The 21,281-nt window shown below is 35.8% G+C and overlaps 3 protein-coding genes across 4 annotated transcripts; 2 read left to right on the top strand and 1 right to left on the bottom strand.

Moving 5' to 3' along the window:
- The first annotated feature begins 668 nt into the window (after positions 1-668).
- On the top strand, positions 669-5,217 carry LOC117916798 (abscisic acid 8'-hydroxylase 2). Of its 2 annotated transcripts, none has more exons than XM_034832971.1 (8): positions 669-1,084; positions 1,305-1,623; positions 1,726-1,875; positions 2,140-2,388; positions 2,710-2,811; positions 2,922-3,107; positions 3,511-3,629; positions 4,499-5,217. In XM_034832971.1, exons 1-8 carry the CDS (start codon positions 837-839, stop codon positions 4,602-4,604), a joined length of 1,479 nt encoding a protein of 492 aa, XP_034688862.1. In that variant the 5' UTR covers positions 669-836; the 3' UTR covers positions 4,605-5,217. The 2 variants fall into 2 exon arrangements, with proteins under 2 accessions (XP_034688862.1, XP_034688863.1); XM_034832972.1 differs by having other exon boundaries at positions 671-1,084; positions 2,722-2,811.
- Positions 5,218-9,630: 4,413 nt separating this feature from the next.
- Positions 9,631-11,190, bottom strand: LOC117916799. The gene has a single exon (XM_034832973.1). The coding sequence runs from the start codon at positions 11,043-11,045 to the stop codon at positions 9,855-9,857; it is 1,191 nt and encodes a 396-aa protein (XP_034688864.1). The 5' UTR covers positions 11,046-11,190; the 3' UTR covers positions 9,631-9,854.
- Positions 11,191-12,545: 1,355 nt separating this feature from the next.
- LOC117916260 (ATP-dependent zinc metalloprotease FTSH 10, mitochondrial-like) lies at positions 12,546-19,724 on the top strand. The gene is made up of 8 exons (XM_034832211.1): positions 12,546-12,804; positions 12,906-13,155; positions 13,252-13,323; positions 15,000-15,133; positions 16,793-17,269; positions 17,460-18,227; positions 18,554-18,781; positions 18,995-19,724. Exons 1-8 carry the CDS (start codon positions 12,754-12,756, stop codon positions 19,475-19,477), a joined length of 2,463 nt encoding a protein of 820 aa, XP_034688102.1. The 5' UTR covers positions 12,546-12,753; the 3' UTR covers positions 19,478-19,724.
- Positions 19,725-21,281: the final 1,557 nt, after the last annotated feature.

Consider the following 21,281-nt stretch of genomic DNA (forward strand, 5'->3'; position numbering starts at 1 on the left):
GATTGGATGGGATGCTTAGGACTTGAGGAGCAGAGTGAGAGAGTGACAGACGCAAGCCAAAAATAGAAAATAAAACTAAAAATGATAAAAACAGACCTCGGAAAACAAGTCGTGGGGTGTGGGCCACACATGGTGCTGAAAAGTACGGGGAGGGTGAAGGAGGAGGGAGAGTCACATTGGCAGGTAGTCGCCCCCAATGCTTACACCTGTGAGGTGCAATTCCCGTTGGCGAGCAGTAGCGTGCATATTACTGTAGCCACTGGTCACGTGTTGATGGATAGGGTGTGGTGAAGTTGTGGGCTGGTGCGGGTCGGGCCAAAACGTGTTGGGTTGACGAGGAGTTTGAGGGAATCACGGGGCAGGGTCTGTCTTTCTCTTTCACATATAATTCCACTTTCCAAATTAACCCACACGCTGTAGAGTAGAGCGTGGTGGTCATACCCACATTGTGTTACATGGTAGAAATGGTAAGAAACACATAAAATAGTCATGCATGTAGTAGAGAGCACGCACCACGTTAGGGGAGTGAGGAGTGAACACCTGGTTCGCATACAACACAGACGAAAGCAGCGTGTCCAATGTGTATACAAGGGAAGATTAAAGAGTGATGGTGGAAGAGTGAGGTGGCCGTGGGGGATTACGGGGTTAGGGTTAAACCACCCACACTGAAGCAAGCTCATGACGTCTGTCTCAAGCTCGAAATCCCAACTCACACCTTCTCCCTCTCTATATATATAAACACAAACCCACTCCACCATTTCGCCTTCACCAGTCATCACAAGTCCCTACTCTTTCTAACAAGTCTCTGCCAACTCTCTCTTATTCTGTCTGCAACCATGCACTACTTCTTCTTCTCTCCTTTGTCGGCTTCTTTTCTTTTCTTTCTTCTTCTTCTTCTCCTTCTTCTTCTGGGAACAGTTGTTGTATTCTTTTCTCTGTTGCCCTTTCGGTTTCTCCAATGGCGCCATCACCAACACAAACGTCTGCCACTGCCACCTGGTTCAATGGGCTGGCCTTATATCGGGGAGACGCTCAAGCTCTATACTGAGAACCCAAATTCCTTTTTCTCCAACAGGCAAAAACGGTACACAAGCAAAGCAACAGAAACGCGTGGAGTTTCTTATCTCTTCACTGATTTTTTTTTTTTTTTTTTCTGTTTTTTTTATGTTATTATTATTATTTCTTAAGGATAAATAGATGCAAACTCATGTGTAAATAGCAAGCTTCAGCTCTTTTTTTTTTTCTTCTTCTTCTTTTGTTGAAAAGTACTTCTACCAGATTTTTGAATGTCTGTTGGATTGCAGACATGGAGATGTTTTCAAGACCAGCATACTGGGATGTCCTTGTGTGATGGTTTCAAGCCCGGAAGCTGTTAAGGTTGTGCTAGTGACTCGAGCTCATCTCTTTAAGCCAACCTATCCATCAAGCAAAGAGAGAATGATAGGGCCAGAGGCTATCTTCTTTCATGAAGGGCCCTATCATTCAAGGCTCAAGAAATTGGTCCAGGCCTCTTTTCTCCCCTCTGCAATTAGAGGATCGGTCTCAGCCATAGAGCAGATTGTTCTCAAATTTCTTCCTACCTGGAACAACGGTGTCGTTAACACTCTGCAAGAGATGAAAAAAGTATAATAATAATAATAATAATTTATGAATTATATTGTCTTTTTCTCGCATATATTTATCTCTGGACCAGAAGAATTTTAACAAGCCCTATCCGTCTCTCAGTATACTTTTGATGTGGCCATCCTTTCGGCATTCGGGCACAAACTCGACTTAGAGATGGAGGGAATCAAACATCTGTATCGGAGTCTTGAGAAGGGCTATAATTCCATGCCTATAAATCTTCCAGGAACTCCCTTCCGCAGAGCCATGAAGGTAAGAAGGCCCCCAATTTCTAGAATTGTCAAACACTCGAGCAACATCTTTTTCTGTGAGTTTGGCTAGGTCCTTACTCAGTCCCACATTGCTTTGAAGTTTAAACAAATATTTCTCAAGCCTTTTGTCTCAAAGCGTGTGCAAAATCAATAAACATTATTGTTGAGTGAGAAACAGACCAATTTAGTTTTGATAAAGTCGGTTTCCTTTTTTGCTTTCCATCTTTTGATGTATAATGATGCGTTTTTACGTTGCTTTACGCAGGCGAGGAAGCTTCTCAACGAGACTTTCAGAAGATTGATAGCAAAGAGAAGGGGAAGTAGTAAACAAGGAGGTGGATTGCTGGGAATTCTTCTGGCAGCTAAGGACCAGCATCTGAATCACCTGAGCGATTCTCAAATTGCTGATAACATCATCGGAGTCATCTTTGCTGCTCATGATACCACTGCAAGTGCTCTCACATGGCTTCTCAAGTACCTACATGATAATCGAGATCTCCTCGAAGCCGTTACCGTAATTTCCTCCCCTTCCTGTTGATTCATTTCCTCCATTTTCACTAATTTATTCATGGACTTGGAAACATCATGGGTATATTTTGTCTGTAATCCGAGAAAATGTTTTCCAGCCTTCTGTTTGCTGTGATATTTTTTAGGTTTCTTGGTTGAGGATTTTTGCTCATTTTTTATTTTCAACTACCTATTCCCAATCATTGTTTTAAAATTTAAATAATATGTGAGAAAAAAGATAGAGTCGGTAGGATATATTTGGAAAAAAAAAAAGAAGATGATGAAAACTTCTGTTCAGTATTTTATGTATTCGTTGGGAATCAATCAGACTATATTGCAGAGGGAACAAGAAGGCATTAAAGCCAGCATATCAGAATCAAATCGAGGCCTTACGTGGGATGATACTCGGCGCATGCCGCTGACCGGCCGGGTACATGTGTTATCATTGACATTGTATAAAAAAATATGTATATTTGTATACATTTATATGATTTATAAAGCTGCAGAGTGAATTAAAGTGATGAAAATGAATTGAGACAGGTGATTCAGGAGACTTTAAGAACGGCAAGCATTCTCTCCTTCACATTCAGAGAAGCAGTCGAAGACGTAGAATTTGAAGGGTACTACATCCCCAAAGGCTGGAAGGTTCTTCCACTATTCAGAAGCATCCATTACTGTGCTGATTTCTTCCCTCAACCCGAAAAGTTTGACCCTTCGAGATTCGAGGTGAATGACCCTTCTACCACACAAACCCATAAATTAAACTGAGGGGGAAAAAAAAGGAAGAAGAAAGAAAAATCGTAATGCCATTTTTCTGAGCAAGATTCGAAGAACATTGTGATTCTATCTTGCCTTTTGGCAGCTCAAAAAACATAAGGTTATCAATGACTAGAATATTATCTACTGTAGAGTCACTTTCAAATTTCATATATAAACCTTTTGTATGTGTCAATGGATCTGAACTTGAAATCTTTCAAGTATCAGATCACGTGAGCCGCTTTTGTAGGGTTGCAGAGTCTTTTGTTTGTGGGGATATACATAGCTTAAAAGAAAAAAAGGGTTTTATCTTAGATGATGTATAAGTATGCGTGATTTTTTTTATATTTTATTTTTTTGTGTGATGGTGCAGGTGCCACCAAAACCCAACACGTTCTTGCCATTTGGGAATGGCGTGCATGCCTGTCCAGGCAGTGAGCTAGCCAAGCTTGAGATGTTCGTCCTCCTCCACCACCTCACCACCTCCTACAGGTCCTTTCTACCTTTCGTTTCCTCTCACCACTATCATATTTTTAGTTTAATATAAACTTTTATTAAAATTAAAGAAATATGTGTCTCAAGGAGGAAGCTTTTCGCTTTTGTTTAAAGGTAAAAGCAAAAGGTCATCCCAATAGATATTTAGTGAGGGAGAAGCAATGGGTATGGTTCACCCGCACACCTGGGCCAAGGTGCTGCTTTCAGTCCGGCCAGGGGTCCCATGTTGTTCCCTAGGCTGTGGAAGTGGTCCACGTCTCCGCCCTGTCTCGGTCTAGGGTTTTTTAATTGGGCTGGATAAGTGGGTACCATTCTACCATAGCAGAATAGAATTGTCAACCTACTGACATCCCTATACGTGGCCTTCATGCAACCCCATTATTCCAACATTATTCTTCCAACTTTTCCACGATTCATCCGTGCACAAAGGAGTGAAGGAGAGCCATTAGACAATCTGTCAAAAAAGCGCTTTTGGGATAAAATTAAGGTTACGTTTTGGTTAATTACACTCAATTTTGAAATTTCATCTAATATTTTGTTTTTTTATTTATTTTTATCTATTATTTTCACTTACCATTTATTTCATTTAAATAAATAAAAAAAACATTCGATGAAATTTCAAATCAACAAAAACGAGAATCAAATGTATGTAGCCAAATCCCAAGAGAAGACGAGCGAAAATGACTCAAGGTAAAATTAACCTGTATGAACAATGGGAAAGGGAGAGGTTGGATGACATGATAAGATGCTTTTGCTCCAAACCACTGCTTTGCTCTGCACATTTTAGGCCACACTATTCCCGACTTGTCCTCATTACAATATTCACGTGTTCTCAAAATATTTAATGAATGATAATTTGTGCTCAGGTGGAAGGTGGTGGGAGGTGAAGATGGCATACAATACGTCCCATTTCCGGTGCCGCAGCGCGGCCTGCCAATAGAGGTGACCCCAAGAAAAGCAAAAGCAGAATAATCAAAGAGCTTTTGCGGATCTCCACGACTCATAGAAGGGTTTTGGCGTGGTTAGAAGCAATGCAACCCATCTTACTTTTCCCTTTTACACTTTAGTTGTAGAGTAGTTGTGAGGGATCCCTTGCATGGCAAGCTTTTAGAATGTTATGTTGTAGTAAACAAATACTAAGAAAGAGTAGATGTTTAAATTTATTTGCATGTACAAGCTTGAGAAGAGGTTAGTCGATGAAGTAGTTGTGCTTATTACTGGATCTCAGTTGATTCTTGGGCGCACTCATATGTAAGGAATGAAGAGTGCTCTCTATGGTTACACGTTGAGCAAAGTCCCAGCACAATTTAGACCAGAGGTTCAAACAATAAGGGTTTGTCTTTTGTGTATGGAGCTGCTAAGGTTTAATGTATTTTTTTCTTAGCCTTTTCTACCTAAAGCAAGGGTGAATCATCACTGCAAGGTTAGCCACACAACAATAACAGAGATATGAGATGTGGAGAAGATGATGTTTGGACAGATAATCATGAATTTTGTCCGGAAAATCTGTGTCATTAGCTGAGAAAGAATGGTAGAAGTTAATGTCACAACATTCTCAAATATATGCATGTTAGTTGTATTTGAATACCTACAATTGTTATCACAGCTACCATTGTTATCACAAGCTCAGTAGATCACACCAAGAAAAATTCATGGCATCAATCTCTCTGCGAATCAGTTCTATCTAAAGATAAATTCGTAAATACATATCACTTACAAAGAAATGTCAGGGCAATGTGGGGCTGCACAGGACTCATCTTGAACAAATAACCCCATTCTTGAGAGCAAATTTGTTCCTTTGATAATTCATAGGAAGGCATCCTCATTTAACAAATTTGGAAATGGCAACAGGAAAGCTTTGAGCAACATATACAACACAAGAATGCTACTTAAAGACATCCAAGCTTAAATATCACCCCAATATTGAGAATGTATGGGAAGACATCCTTATTTAACAAATTTACAAATGACAACATGTAAGTTTCGAGTAAGAGAATGACACAACACATTCTAGAGTACACATGGGGAAAGATAAATGAGAAACACAGAAGAAAGAAAATCCCAGCCTACACATAGGAGAAAGATATCATAAAAGAACGAAGAGAAAATATTATAGAATACGTTAGATTATTCTCTGGATATTATAGTCGTTTTGTATATGGTTGAACAATTATAGGAATGTTCTAGAGATGTCAAGAACCCCCAAGGCTCTGGATTGTTATTTGGGTGCTTAATACATGGGAAAAATGGGTAACTAGAACAACCAGATTTTCAATTCCTTTAGAACGATACAACATTTATTAGTAAACAAAGTTTTAAAATTGTAAAGCTTTCTTAGATGCTGAAAGGTACTAATTCTTTATCTCCAATAAGCTATAGTTATTGATTTAGTACTATCTACAAAAAATGAGTAAATAAACAACATTTCACCACAAATTTTTCTTATAATCAGCTAAAACACATCAGAAACATATGCGTACATGGCATTAAAAAAAAAAAAATCTTTCTCATGGTACTTGGTGAATGGATTGAATTGCAAATATAAAATAGAACAGTTAATAAACAATACCATACCTAGAAAGGTTCCAATTACTATACGAACCACGCCACCATTGACTTATATTTTCCTTGTTATTCAAAACAGAATGAAATAAAAATCAAATAACAGGACAACAAATATCATCACCAAATAGGCAATTCATCTTTATTATTTTTAAAAGAGCCACTAAAGATATATTTAATGAAGTTTCTTCAATTCATTAAGATGGAAGCCTACCAACTAACAACTATAGTAAGGCTTGTGTTTTATTAGAGGAAAAAATGCAAAGTTGAAGTCTCCATATACATCACACTAAAAGCGTTCATTCTTAAGAAGGCCAGAACCCAATGTGGGCTCCATTTATTGTTTGTGGCTATTGCTTTGTTTCAGAATTAGTCATTCTCCTCATTAAGTACAAAGCAATAGACACATAAAAAAACAGATACTCAAGAATCAAAGAAATGTAAGTCCAAACAATTTACTGATGGCCAAATAAATTCTACAGAAGTTGACAAAGCAACAAATGATAAGAACAAAATAAAATAAAACAAAAACAAAAAACAGAAAGCAGGTTGTAATGGAAATTATTGTTGTTTCAATGACATAATATTGCCATTTTCCACAACAACCAACCGAAACAGCCAGGAAACAAAGTTTAGTAATTAATATTTTATTATATTGAACAACTATTTAGCAAATGCTTGGCATAAATCCAGATTGTCAGTTTCTAAGTCAAGTCTTCTATGAAATTCTTCACCTTTAAATCCTTCACTTTTTAAATTATATCAAACAACTATTTAGCAAACGCTTAGCATAAATTAAGCCATCTGATAACATACACATTCACTTTGACATCCTTCCATGTGACATGACATACCAACATTTTAAACCATTCAGGAATGACTGATTTTACAATTATCTTGTAAAATTTTCTCTAGCACTTTGAGATGTGTTTCATCGAGGCCACTTCGAAAGGTATTTTTATAGTAAAACACTAAAGAAAGAACTAGTTTATGTGGTTGCTTCTCTATTTTAAGTTTACAATATTCATTTAGAACTGTGCAGAAAGAGTGCTATGAGAGAACTCTGAAATGCTGCTAATAAAAAACCTTCCATAAGGAGAAGGGAAAATCTGTATTTAACAGAATCCACCTTTTTATCTCCCGAGTGATGTTAAAACAACACTGACATAGTATCGAGTGCTTGGTGATGCAGTTGCTTGTTGTATAGGACAAAAACTGGCAGGAAACCAGAACACCTAAGTTCCTAACAAAGAAAGAAAAATTGACACCAAATTGTTGCTTATTAACATAGATCCTTTCCCTATGCCATATCATTTACCTACAGCTCAACAAAAACTATTTTTGGTAGCCTGAACCCCACAAGACTTTCCGTAGGCTTTAGGTATAAGAGGTAAAATGGAATTATTTTAAAACAACAAGATGAAGTATGAATGTTATTATCAAGGCCTCATCTGTCAACACAAACATTTGTTGGAACTATGAATATTTGGGGAGTTAAAACGGCTAAGTCTAAGCATGATTTTATAACCTAGAGAAAATTTGATCTCAGCAGCTAATAAACGACAAACTAGCAATTTAAATTTAAAATAAGAAATTCTCTCTTTGTTTTTTAGAGCAAGTACAAAAATTTTGGTTTCCTAGAGGGTTTGCATTTATATCGTCTTTAATCTTTCCGAACATACAACAGCAACACTAAAATATCAATCTCACAAGAATAAGCAAGGACAATATTCTTCTTCAAAGAATTGTATTCAGTTGTTATTCTGACTCTCTGTTATTCTAGGTTAAGATTCAAGAAATGTCTACGCACTCGGTTCTTATTCTAGAGTATACCAATTGCGTCTGTTACTCTAGAGCATATGAACTGAGTGTGTTATTCCAGAGCAAAATTGAGTGTATTCTTCTAGATTATGGGAAAATGGGTATGCACTCAGTTGTTATTCTAGAGAATAAAAATTAAGAGTGTGTTCTTTTACCATATAAGAAAGTGTGTGTTATTATAGAGTATAAGAAACTGGTCGTGCCTTCAATTATTATTCAATAGCACAATAATTGAGTGTGTTATTGAATGTAGAGTACAATAAAATGTGACAGCGAAAGTAATACGATTGTTAATATCACAACAATTGTTTCCCATTATGAACACTACATTAAATAGACCAGTTTTATATTGATGGCCGTTCTCTGTTTTTTATTCTTATGGTTTGTATTGGGCAAATTACCAAAATATTTAGCAATTAGAATTTAAGAAAAGAATGAACTTTAGACATATTTGGCACATTTTTTTTTCTTTTGATCAACAGAATGATCCAAATAAATGAGAAGGCACATAAGCAGATTAGACAATATCCTTAGCAAATCATTTGAATATTTAAACTTATGTCTATTTAGTCTATTTGAGTATCCTCAGCAAATCATTAGAAAATGTGGGTGTGAAAAATTAATGGACATTTCTTTTTCTTTTTTACTTATCAAAAAATAAATAAATAAAAGTCCATTAATTTTTCACACCCACATTTTCTAGAACTTTCTATTTCAAGGCAGCTGAATCTTGGTTAGATGTCTAGAAAGCTTTCCTTCATGGGGATCTCAAAAAAGAGGCTGAGGCATTGCCGTGTTTTTTTTTTTTTCCAATTCAATTTTCCCCTTCACCAAATCTAATTTTTCCAAACTTAGATTTGCTAGACCATGATGATCAGAAGCTATAATTCAATATATATTGATTTTGATCATCGAGTTACATTTTACAAACTCATATCAATCTTTTTGACTCTCATTCTGTTTTGTCCCACTAGTAGGTGACACTTTTTTTTTTTTTTTTTTTTTTTTTTATAGGTAAAACAGAGAGTATATATTAAAAGGAAATGCCAAAACAGCGTCCCAAAGTATATAGGAAGTATACATTGGCTGCCAAAAGGCTCAACCAAGTGGAGAGGGCACTAGCAGGTGAGACTTGTCATTGACTAGCAAGCCAAGCTGGGGTTAGAGCTTGCCTCAGGTCACTCAATGTACCCATGTGCTTGTTGAAGAAAAGTTGACATCTAGAACTAAACCATATGGGGAAATTGTAGCTTTTGGCTGAAGCTTACCTCTTCAAACATTTTCAGAATGCATAAACAAGTCTTCATACTGGAGTTGCAGAGGCTTTAGTGAATTATTTTAAGAGGAATATGAAATCAAGGCCAAGGGCTCAATAAGAATTCCCAACTAGCACAAGAAAGATAATAGATCAAAAGCCAGTTTACTTTTGCAAATGTCTTAAGACCAACCTCACCTCCTGTGCTTGAAAGGGACCTATAGCTCCAAAAAAACTGCTATTTCTACAGGGAAAGGTAAGGAACTAAGGATTATTAACCATTTAGCATGAATCAAAGAAAGATCTATCCAACCAACATCATCACACCTTGGTAAACTAACTAAAATGAAAGCATAATAATGAATGAACAGACAAAAGCATCAATTAAGTTTTTATAGGTAAATTAAGAACTCTAAATTGATAGGAAAAGAGAATAAAGAAACATGAGAAACAATCATTAAAGGAAACTGCACACCTCTTCTATCTAATCTATCATGTCCTTTCCCTGGTTGCAAAGCTTCATTCTTTGAATCCCAGAAATTGATTGCAACATGTAAAAAAGCAACTGCATATTCTCACACTGACTAATAAACAAAAGGGATGAACTTGTACTTAACTTTATTTGCATACTCCATATAGTTCTCCCCAAAGGTCTCCACCATCGAGGCTTCCTCCAATTTTACTTTCTGCTCATAATACATCAAGCAAACAGCGATGACAAACAGGGAGCTGATGGGTGCCCGGAGTGCAAGACAGTAACTCACAAACAGAAGCATTGTAGATGCATATATTGGATGACGGACCCATCGGTAAGGCCCAAACTGCACAACTGCAGTAGGCACCACCACTTTTTCTGAGTACTTTGCAAGATATAATGTTGAGTGGTACTGCATAAACAGAGTTACCATTATCAATGCCCACACCCACAAATTGTTCCAACCACCTGGAATGAGGTGCAACTCTGGCCCTTCATATGCTGCCAGCCAATGCCCAACCATAACTCCAATGCAGAACAAAAGGCGATGCCAATTGGGTGGGCTCACATCCCATTTGGGATCATGCGGCCGAAGGAAGTAGTCCCCATAGAGGCGCTTCCTAACACTTACATTGAAAAAAAAGAAATAATGATACACAAAAAAGAACACAAAAGGCCATCCTTCAAGGAAGCCATTGAAATGGGCAGGTGGGACAAGGGTGAGCCAAGTAAAAACCGAAGTAACAATAGCAATTTGTTCAAACACATGAGCTTCACCGCACAAATGCCTGCGAAGGCAATACAAGCCATAAACCGCAACCCCAACAGCCAAAAACCATGGCCAGAACAACCAAGTCCAGCTGAAGTACATCCAAAAGAAAGGGTTCAACAGCAAATTCACAGTCCGTTTAGTGGCTGCAATGGACACGCATAATATCCCAGACCATTTACATATATCAATCGGGGTCAATTGAGAAAGGGTCGCTTTCAATGAATCAAATGAGAGGTTTTTGAGGGGTTTTAAAACTGGGTTCTGAGATTCTGAGCTGGTAGAGTTGGAATAGGAGCATTTGGGAGGACACAACAAATGGGTTCTCCTTATTTCTGGCGATAATGACAATGGGCACGCACGGAAAAAGCATTTCGAAGGGGGTTTGATGGTTTTGAGGTTCGAATTGTTGACATGTAGCTGGACTTGTAAGTGTTTGTTAAAAGGTCTGAAAGAGGGCTTGAAGGTGTTTGCGACAGCAAAACCAAATGGATTTATTCTCGAGTTGAGGAACACCGACGTGGCCTCCATTGTAGTGCAAGGTAAAGCGAAATGACGGCCTGCAAAGAGCCGAAGTCGATCAGAGATTACTAAGAGAAAGGGAGATGAAGAACTGAAGAGCCTTTTCTACGTGTCCGTGTGCCGTATTATCTATGAACTGTTCTCAGGGACGAGTTTGGATCCTTAGTGTAGTATATTGGGTTGGGCCTGGTCCATGTTTTTGACATCTAGTATCACTTGAGCCAAGAAGCGAATAGTAAAACAAGCAAAAATAGAAAAAAAATATGTAATTTTTTTTATTGAATAACCTGAAATAATAGGAAAATGAATAAAAATAGGAAAAAGCTAAGGGTTTTTTTGTGTTTTCAGAAAAAAAAAAATTATGTTTGGAAAAATTCTAGAAAACAGTTTTTGTTCTAAAAAAAAATAAAAAAATGTTAGGTTGAGTTAATAAAAAAAAAATTAGAATAAGTAAAACAAAATACATGTTTTAAAGTTTTTTTTTTTAATTAATAAAATGTTTTCTTCCATTAACGTGATATTATAAATATATAAATAATTTTCATATGTGCAATTCATTTAAATTAAAAAAAAAAAATTAAATTTTGAAATATTTATACTAGTTATAATTTTTTTAAATAAATGATGACTTTATCACTATATGTAAGTATATTGATTTCAATAATTTAATAAAGAAAAAAATGTTTGTGGTTGGGTGGAGCTGTGGAAACACAAAAAACAATTAAGAAAACACAAAAAGAAGGAAGAGAAAACACGAAAAATAATTTATTATTTGAACAATAAAAAGACAATAAAAATATCTTTTTATAGTTATCAAAAAATTGGTTTTTGATAACACAATAAACACAAAAAACAAAAACACACTTCCTTTCCCAAACAAATGTTTTTTAAAAATAGTTTTAAAATCAATTTTTGAAAATCGTTGTTTGATATTTTATAAAATAAAAGTTTATTGGAGAATTTAAAATGATTTTAAACCGTTTTTAATATTTTTAAATATGTTTTTAAAATAATTTTTATATTTAAAGCTTCCTTTTTAATCATTATAAATATATTTATAATTATTTTTAAAAATAGCTTTAAAAAAATGAAAACAACCAAAGAATGTTACATGAAAACATTATTTTCTGTCTTAAAAAATAAAAAATAAAAAATAAAAAGTAATTTCCTAGTTGTTGTTCTAAAAAAATTTTGCTAGACTATAAAATTTTTTATTTGCTAATTGTGAAGATAGGATAAAAGTTAAATATAATAAAATTTATTTTAAAACTTATATATTTTAAAATTATTTATTATTATTTGGTTACTATATTTTTAGAAATATTTTAAAAAATAAAATATGATGTTTATAAAATTTGTAACGGCATGAACAGCCGTATAATATTTTTAAATAAAAGCTAATTTCTTGGAATTCTTTCATAATAATTTATTGGATTTTATTAATACTAATTTGAAATTAAAAATTGTTTAAAACCATTGGCATGGGCTACTGCCGTGTTGCCCAAACAACTGAAAAAGAGAAACACCCACAAAGCAAAGATATCAGGCAAACAGTCCCTAGTATTTGTCTATCTTCATTCGAACTTGGAACCCTAACTAGAAAGAAAAAACATTTCTCTCAAATGACGAATCTGTGAACCAATCGTATAAGATTTGCTTCCTTGGATCCATTTGAAGAAATCCCAGTACTCTATTTCTGCTTCAGATTCGTCAAATAATGATCTTGTCGAGGCTTGGCCGCTCTCTGTCACGATCCTCTGCTGCAAAAGTATATAAGTTTTCCGCTTCTTTTTGTTTATTTGAGTTGATTGTTTTGCGTATTTTTATTTATTTTTTTATTTATTGATTTCTTTTTTTTTCGTTTTGCAGTCACGGAACGTGTTATCTGGTGGTAATGTTGGAAGATCGGCGTTTTTGAACGAAGCCCTTTCCAGGGCACCGCATTACAGTACCGACCTGGGTCAACTGGATGGTGGTTTAGGGTTTTTGAGGGGATATTTAACTTCCATTGGAGCGAGCAGAGGGTTCGTCGGGAAGTCGTATTTATCTGATTTGAATTTTGTTCTTGCGAACCCGAGAATCCGAAGGTTTTTATCGAGTGAAGCCCCTAAGAAGAAGAGTAAGAAGTTCATTGGCCTTTGTTTTAATCTTGTTGACATGCTGATTATTTTAATGTTTGATAATGTCTGATACATGGTTTGCAATTCAATTGCAGATTATGAGAATTTTTATCCAAAAAATAAGAAGGAAACCCCAAAAGGGGAAGAGCAGAAGTCAGAGTCAAAAGGTGAATTTCTCATTTAATGGCGTAATCCTTATGTTCTCTTTTTCTTTTTGCCATTTTGTTAGGGAAGAAATAGGTGCTTGGGGAAAAAGGTCGCAAGAAATTGGGTATATATTTACAATTGTCAAGTGTATCTGGAACAATACTTTGTAGGAACTCAGGATTTATATTTGGGCTGTTATTTTGTTTTTTTAAACACAATAACAACAATGAAGTCTTAAATCCCACCTGTTGGCATAAGCTACATGAATTTTTGTGCTTAAAAAGAAAAAAAAGAAACAATGAGACATCTCCTCTCTTTGTTCCCTCTGCATCAATTCAAGTGCCTTTTTGTCTTCCTCTTCTCCCTTGAGCACATTCGACTTTATTTGAATCGCATCATTGTTAGCAATCAATGGACACCCCTTTACCTATTGAATAAGCCCGTGCTTGTATTGGCTCACCATATCTTTTATGCTCTATGCCAGCTACCTTGTACAGCTCCTCCTCTACCCTGCCTTGCAACTGGCCATTTGAAAGATAGAACTTCAGTATGACACTTAGGACACACCACTATATTTTTATTTGAATTTTTCTTGAGGGTGTTTATTTTCAATTGCCCTATAAGAACAGATAGAAGTTTGTGGTAGAGACAGCAGATGTGCCATAAGGCATTATATGATCTGTCTACTGGATGTTCATTATTTCATGTTGGAGCTTGTGGCTGTTATAGTTTCTCCTTTATGCAGGATGTATGCTTGTTAAGGTCTATAGGTAGTTTTGTCTCAATTATTTCCACATTAATGAACTAAATGGAAGTTTTTTTCTTTGTTCATAACTTTGTATGAAAATGCCTAGTCAGATAGCCTGATAATAGTGTGCTGTTCTGTAGAATTGAGGGTTTGGTTGGGTTGGGCTAGGAAGATTTGTTTGGTGTCGCAACTTTTGTGCTAGGTTGCCAAAAGAGAATAGTTGTGATTCATGTGAGAAATTCGTTATCATATTTGAGGATGACTATTGAAGAACAGAATACTGAAAAGAGGTGATTGCTTGTTTAAAAAATCCAATACGGTTATTCTTTTTTAGACATTTAATCTATGAGGCCATTTTTTAACTAAAAATTCTCTCTTTATTAATGAGAAAATTAAATTGGGCTGTAAACAATTGTGGTGGAGGTGCACTGTTTAAAAGTTTTAAACTTATAGCAGACAGATGAATCTGTCATTCACTACAGAAAAATATACACGAGAAGACAAGAAGAAGGCAGACCAAGAAATGGACAAGCACCACTTTTACTGGACTGGAGAAATGAAGCTACCATCCATCACTGAACATTATATAAGAGAAGAACAGAAATTATGTGATGATTACTATACTATGGGCATGCATAACTTAAAATAAAGGAGTGAAATTAAACAAGCTAAGTTCTAGAAACTAAAGAGACTTGTAAAACTTGGATATTGGCCGAGTATCTATTGTGTTGTTACTTAAAGAACGTCAAATATGCTACTAAGATTCCTTTTAGATAAGTAGGATGCCATGCTGCATCTGTTCTTGGTTTTTCAAATTTTCATGCATATAACATGTTGCAGTTTTTTCTTTCTTTTAATTCTTTTATGTTGTTTTATTTGTTCTCTATGGAATATAGCATCTAGAATTTTTTGCGTGCTCTAATTACTTCCCCCCCCCCCTAATTTCAGAGGATTCAAACACAGATGATCAAGGAAATTTTCAGGAAACTTTCATGAAGCAGCTTCAAAATGTCCTAACTCCTTTGTTGGTGATTGGGCTGTTTCTTTCATCCTTCTCTTTTGGTCCACATGAACAGAAGCAGGTAAACATCATTTAGATTATGTTTTAAGGACCTGAGTTAGTTATTTATTATGCTATATTCTGGAATTATAGTTATTTTTCATGATATGATTGATTACAGTGGCATGGTGTGTGTTCCCTGATTTCTATTTTCCCCCTATTAGTTCTGCAAAATTGTATACTAAAATGTCGAATCACATATTTAAGGTTTTATTTTTTACTGACTTCATATAGTTCCTAAATTTCTTTTTTATTTTTCTAATTCATCTTGCAAAATTAAAGTTTGGAAAATCATCTTTTTTTTTCTTTATAAGTAAATTTTTGTCCCCATTAGGACTTGAACCTGAAACCTCCCACAAATCCTCCCCAAATCAATATCTTTTTAAAGTTCCCCTTTGTGTGGTGTAAATGTGAACTTGATTAGCCTAATGATTGGAGGTACTGTCACCTATCAAAAAAGGGGGAAAAATATTCATGCAGCATCTGTGTGAATTTGAGTGCATTTTCTCCCAATTATTTACTGAAATCATTAGGATATAACCATATTAAATGGAACTTCCTAGGAGTAGCAGATCTCTTTTACACTGCATATTGGCCTTAACACGCTGATGGAAAACCTTGACCCTCTTTACCATTACGCTGCATGTAATATAGCAAAACATGGATATTGAATTTCCTAGGAGTAGCAGATCTCTTATGCACTGCCTATTGGCCTTAACATGCTGATGGTAAACCTTGACCCTCTTTATCATTACCTTGTATGTAATTTATAGCAAAACATGGATACAACATTTTTGTTTTCTCTGCCTTTTTATTTGCAATGGTCCCACTTATTGAGTTCTAATTAAGACATTGTAAACTCTCCAGGGCCTTCACAGGACCACAACTTCTCAATTGAAAAATGATGCATACTTGAAACAGTAAAACATGTTAGTTGCTTAAAAGAATCTGTGCTATAATGCTGCACCCCTGCCTTAAAAAAATGACAGAAGAAATGTGTAACACAACTTCCTAATGACAAAAGAAGTACAGCTTAACTTATTGTTGTGAGTTTCTTCTATGCTTTATTTTTACCAAATTTCTGTGCCTAGAGTTATATCTCTTCTTGTGGTTTGGTGCTTCTTTCACTTAAACTGTGTTTGCAAAATATAGTTCTGAGAAATTTTTTCATGAAAGAATTTATATTGGTGATCCATTTAGTTATGTCTCTTCATTAGAGAACAAAACCAAAGCTCTTTACAAATGAAACTTGTTTTATTTTACTTGGCAAAAACTTTCCAGAAAATATATTCTTTTCATGTGGGTTATTAAATTGCTACTGGGAACTCTATTTATCGGTAATTTAAATAATAACTTATTATGTAAATGTATGTAATCTGAAGCTTCAGTAGGCAAAGTGGTAGCCTATCCTAAAATGTGCTAAGTTGTTTCTCTGCATCTTCTCATGGAATTTTCTTATGATAGTCTGGTAGCTTTGTTCCTCTTTTTGCCTCTACTTTAATAATTTTTTGGGTGATTGCATGGTTCTGAGGCACTTGAACTCAAAGGTTGACTTTTACTTTTCACATGATAGCATAATTCATATGTTGATGACTTGTGCCTGCCAGTCATTTCATTTTTTCCAATTTGCCTGTCTACATATGATTTAGCTTTTTAATGTTGGTTTCTGAATATGTTGCAGATTAGTTTCCAAGAGTTTAAAAACAAGCTTCTGGAACCAGGTTTGGTGGACCACATAGTTGTTTCTAATAAATCAGTTGCAAAGGTGTATGTAAGGGGCTCACCGCTCAATCAAGCAAGTGATGATGTTGTCCAAGGGCCAATTAATGGAAGCCCTGCAAGAGGAAATGCTCAGTATAAATTCTTTTTCAATATTGGTAGTGTCGAATCTTTTGAGGAAAAGTTGGAAGAAGCTCAAGAAGTATTAGGGATCGACCCTCACAACTATGTTCCTGTTACATATGTCTCTGAAATGGTCTGGTACCAAGAATTGATGAGATTTGCACCCACACTTGCGCTTTTGGGGGCCCTCTGGTACATGGGGCGGCGGATGCAAAGTGGATTAGGTGTTGGTGGTACGGGTGGAAGGGGCGGTCGTGGAATATTCAACATAGGAAAAGCCCATATTACGAAAGTGGATAAGAATGCTAAGAATAAGGTTAGCTAACTGTTTCTTTTGTCAAAGGTGGTTTGTCTTTAGTTTGCAGCATCCAATATTTTTACAGTATGCAATAATTATTATATCCTCCTTGCTCACCTATGGTTATAATCATTCGATTTTCTCTCTCTGACTATTATTATTATTATCATTATTATTGTTTGTTTATCTATTTTTGGACCTAGTACAGGTCTTTTTCAAAGATGTTGCTGGATGTGATGAAGCAAAGCAAGAAATCATGGAATTTGTGCACTTCCTCAAGAATCCTAAAAAATATGAAGAGTTGGGAGCAAAAATTCCAAAAGGTGCTCTTTTGGTGGGCCCTCCAGGCACGGGGAAGACCCTTCTAGCAAAAGCAACTGCAGGAGAATCTGCCGTGCCTTTCTTATCCATATCTGGTTCAGATTTTATGGAGATGTTTGTTGGTGTTGGACCATCCAGGGTGAGAAACTTGTTTCAGGAAGCAAGGCAGTGTGCACCTAGTATAATATTTATTGATGAGATTGATGCAATTGGTCGAGCAAGAGGACGTGGAGGCTTCTCAGGTTCCAATGATGAGCGTGAAAGTACTCTTAATCAGTTGCTTGTAGAGATGGATGGATTTGGAACCACTGCTGGAGTAGTTGTGCTTGCTGGCACTAATCGACCTGATATTTTAGACAAAGCTCTGTTGAGGCCTGGTAGATTTGATCGCCAAATTACTATTGATAAACCTGATATTAAAGGACGTGATCAGATATTTAAGATCTACCTGAAAAAGATCAAACTTGATCGCGAGCCGTCATATTACTCTCAAAGGCTTGCGGCCCTCACTCCTGGATTTGCAGGAGCAGACATTGCAAATGTTTGTAATGAAGCTGCTTTAATCGCTGCAAGGAATGAAGGAACACAGGTCACAATGGATCATTTTGAGGCAGCTATAGATAGGATAATTGGTGGTCTGGAGAAGAAGAATAAGGTAACTCATTTTTGACTTATTGCATTTGTTATATGATTCTTCGTCTAATGTTAAGATGTTTTTGTCATGAACATATATTTTTTTTTAATGCTAATTACTTCATCAAAATAGTATGTGCATTGAGTTTTACCAGTCGTCACTGAGAAATGATGTCCTCCAAGCTTCCCATTGTGTAGAAAAATGGTGTATGGGGTACTCTTATTCATCTTCCTCCAGTGGTTAATGTTTTGGGTGGCATAAAATTCTTCATCTCACACTCACATATTTCCTTTTTTAATTTTTAAAACCATCATAGGAAAATTTTCACATCCATGTCTGTTAAGCAGGTGATAAGCCAGCTGGAAAGACGGACTGTTGCTTACCATGAATCAGGTCATGCTGTTGCTGGTTGGTTCTTGGAACATGCGGAACCCTTGTTGAAAGTGACTATTGTTCCTCGTGGTACAGCAGCACTTGGTTTTGCCCAGTATGTTCCTAATGAAAACCTTCTCATGACCAAGGAGCAGCTTTTTGACATGACATGTATGACCCTTGGTGGTCGAGCAGCTGAACAGGTAGCTAATATTTCTTTAGTCTTTTCATATTGTTGGGTAGGATTAATGTTAAAAATGCACAAAGAAGCTATCTGATGTTTGTAACTCCTGAAATCAGCCTTGCATATTTAGTATATTTGCTTACAATATTAGAAAAGAAAAGACGAACCTCTAGTGTTTTGGTTTCAGTGTTTCCACCGTGATGATGACAGGGTTCATTTCCTATGGATGCAGGTTTTGATTGGTAGAATATCGACAGGAGCCCAAAATGATCTGGAGAAGGTAACAAAGATGACATATGCTCAGGTCGCAGTCTATGGTTTTAGTGACAAGGTGGGCCTCCTCTCTTTCCCTCAACGGGAAGATGGATTTGAGATGACCAAGCCCTACAGCAGCAAGACTGGGGCAATCATTGACACGGAAGTGCGAGAATGGGTTGGTAAGGCTTATGAACGCACTCTTCAGCTGATAGAGGAGCACAAAGAACAAGTAGCTCAGATTGCTGAGCTGTTACTTGAAAAGGAAGTTCTTCACCAAGATGACTTGACCAGAGTTTTGGGAGAGAGACCATTCAAATCACTTGAACCCTCAAACTATGACAGATTTAAGCAAGGGTTTGAAGAGGAAAATGATAAGAGTGGGATAACTCAAGACAGCAGCAGAACTGAGCCAGAGAATGGTGCACCACCTCTGGAACCAGAGGTCGTCCCCGCATGATAACTTTGGACATTCTTTGTGCTTGTACATGAATAAATTAAGCTGTTTACATGAATTATAATATTGTACAACTGTCATTTCTGATTATAGCAGCATTATCTCTTTGGAGAACTCTCTCCAAATTTTCTTCAAGGAGACCAGGTTATGGCTGTTTCAGATGATATCCTTGTAGATTGAAGTGTAGCATGGTGGTGAAATGTTTTTAGTTAAGCCATCAGTAAGTAAACTTGTTGATTCTCCTTGGTAATCTTTGCTTTCATGTTTGTATAATCATGCTGTTGGACCATTTGGTACGTGATGATCATGCATACTAAATTATTTTTTAAAACATGTTTTTAATTCCATTTTATGAGACCATTAGGGCCCATGATAAAGCTTCTATAGCCTACATAGGCATGCAACTTTCCTGCACTACCGGTTTCTCAGGCTTTGTTTTGAATTCTGATCATTGTCTTTTATGACAACAATCAATATTATGAAATTATGGAAGGCAATTGATCTAATTTGATTAGCGTTTTTTTCCTTTACATTTGTGATGGGTTTTTTGACCTTTTAAATTGAATTGATGAACAAAGTGCTCGTTTGGATATCCTTTCATGTTTTTTATTTTCATATGAACTATACTAATTTTATATCATATAAAAGTTATTTTTGCGGGGATTTGGTAACCTAATTTAATAACTTAAAATGGTTTAATAATTTAATTTAAATTATTAAATAAATTAAGTATTTTGGATAAAATAATTTAATGATATGATTTAAAGTTAAAAATAATTTTCAATAATAAATAAAAATAATTAATTTATTTTTAGATCAATACATCTATGAAAAACGCTTGATAAATCTTAAAAAACACACCAATATTATATATTCCCATTGAAAAACCCAATTGACATAATCATGAAAAAACTCGATATGATCATAAATCTTATAAAATGTGCCAATATCTCAAGTTCTATCTTTTATAGCACGAAGAAGCCACTCTTGGCATGATTATAACTATGACAAAAAGAAAACTGGAACATCATCACAATCACAAGTTCCATATTGAATGATTAGGAGAATCATGATCATATAATTATAAATGGGAAGAGAGGTGGATTCATCTAGAAAAAATTATCACGTGGGCACTGCCCTAATGTCAAAGAAAATGATGACGAAAAAAAATAATAATATATTGTGTCCATGCCTTTGCCATCTGTGTGTTTAATAATTATGAACCAACTGCTCATCTGCTTTCTTTCTAATAATGCCCGTCTCTTTCAATGCCCCCAATTATTGTACCCCGTACACCGTCACGTTTCATTTTTTTTTTTCCCTAAATTAAACAACCGAGATCTAATCGAAAATTCCCAATATCTCATCTGCATCACATATTCTAAAATGTGAAAATAATTTTAAAGATGGGTTTTCAGGCACATCATGAGAGAATCAGATGTGGAATAGACGAAGAAAATTTGAAGTCAAGGGGTTAAACTTTGACATCATCTTCGGATTTTAATATTTGGGTTGAGGTCAATCCCATTTCCTAGAACAATTTACGTACCAACTCCGCGTAACGCTTTAAAATATAGGTCACATGTTACGAATTTTGGTTTTTTTTTAAGGTATTAATACTAATCACGTGATTATGAAGTTTAATTACTGTAAAATTTAAGAGATTCTGTTGACATGGACACGTGTCGAGAATTGTGGAATTGAAGCCAGACTTGAGGGACGCGGCAAAATCAAAGTATCAAAGTACATGCGGGTGGCGTGTCGCGATATGAGGGGGCCATGAGAAAAGAAGGTCGGGATTTCAGCG

The sequence above is a fragment of the Vitis riparia genome, chromosome 6, assembly GCF_004353265.1.
Source record: "Vitis riparia cultivar Riparia Gloire de Montpellier isolate 1030 chromosome 6, EGFV_Vit.rip_1.0, whole genome shotgun sequence".
Lineage (NCBI taxonomy): Eukaryota > Viridiplantae > Streptophyta > Magnoliopsida > Vitales > Vitaceae > Vitis > Vitis riparia.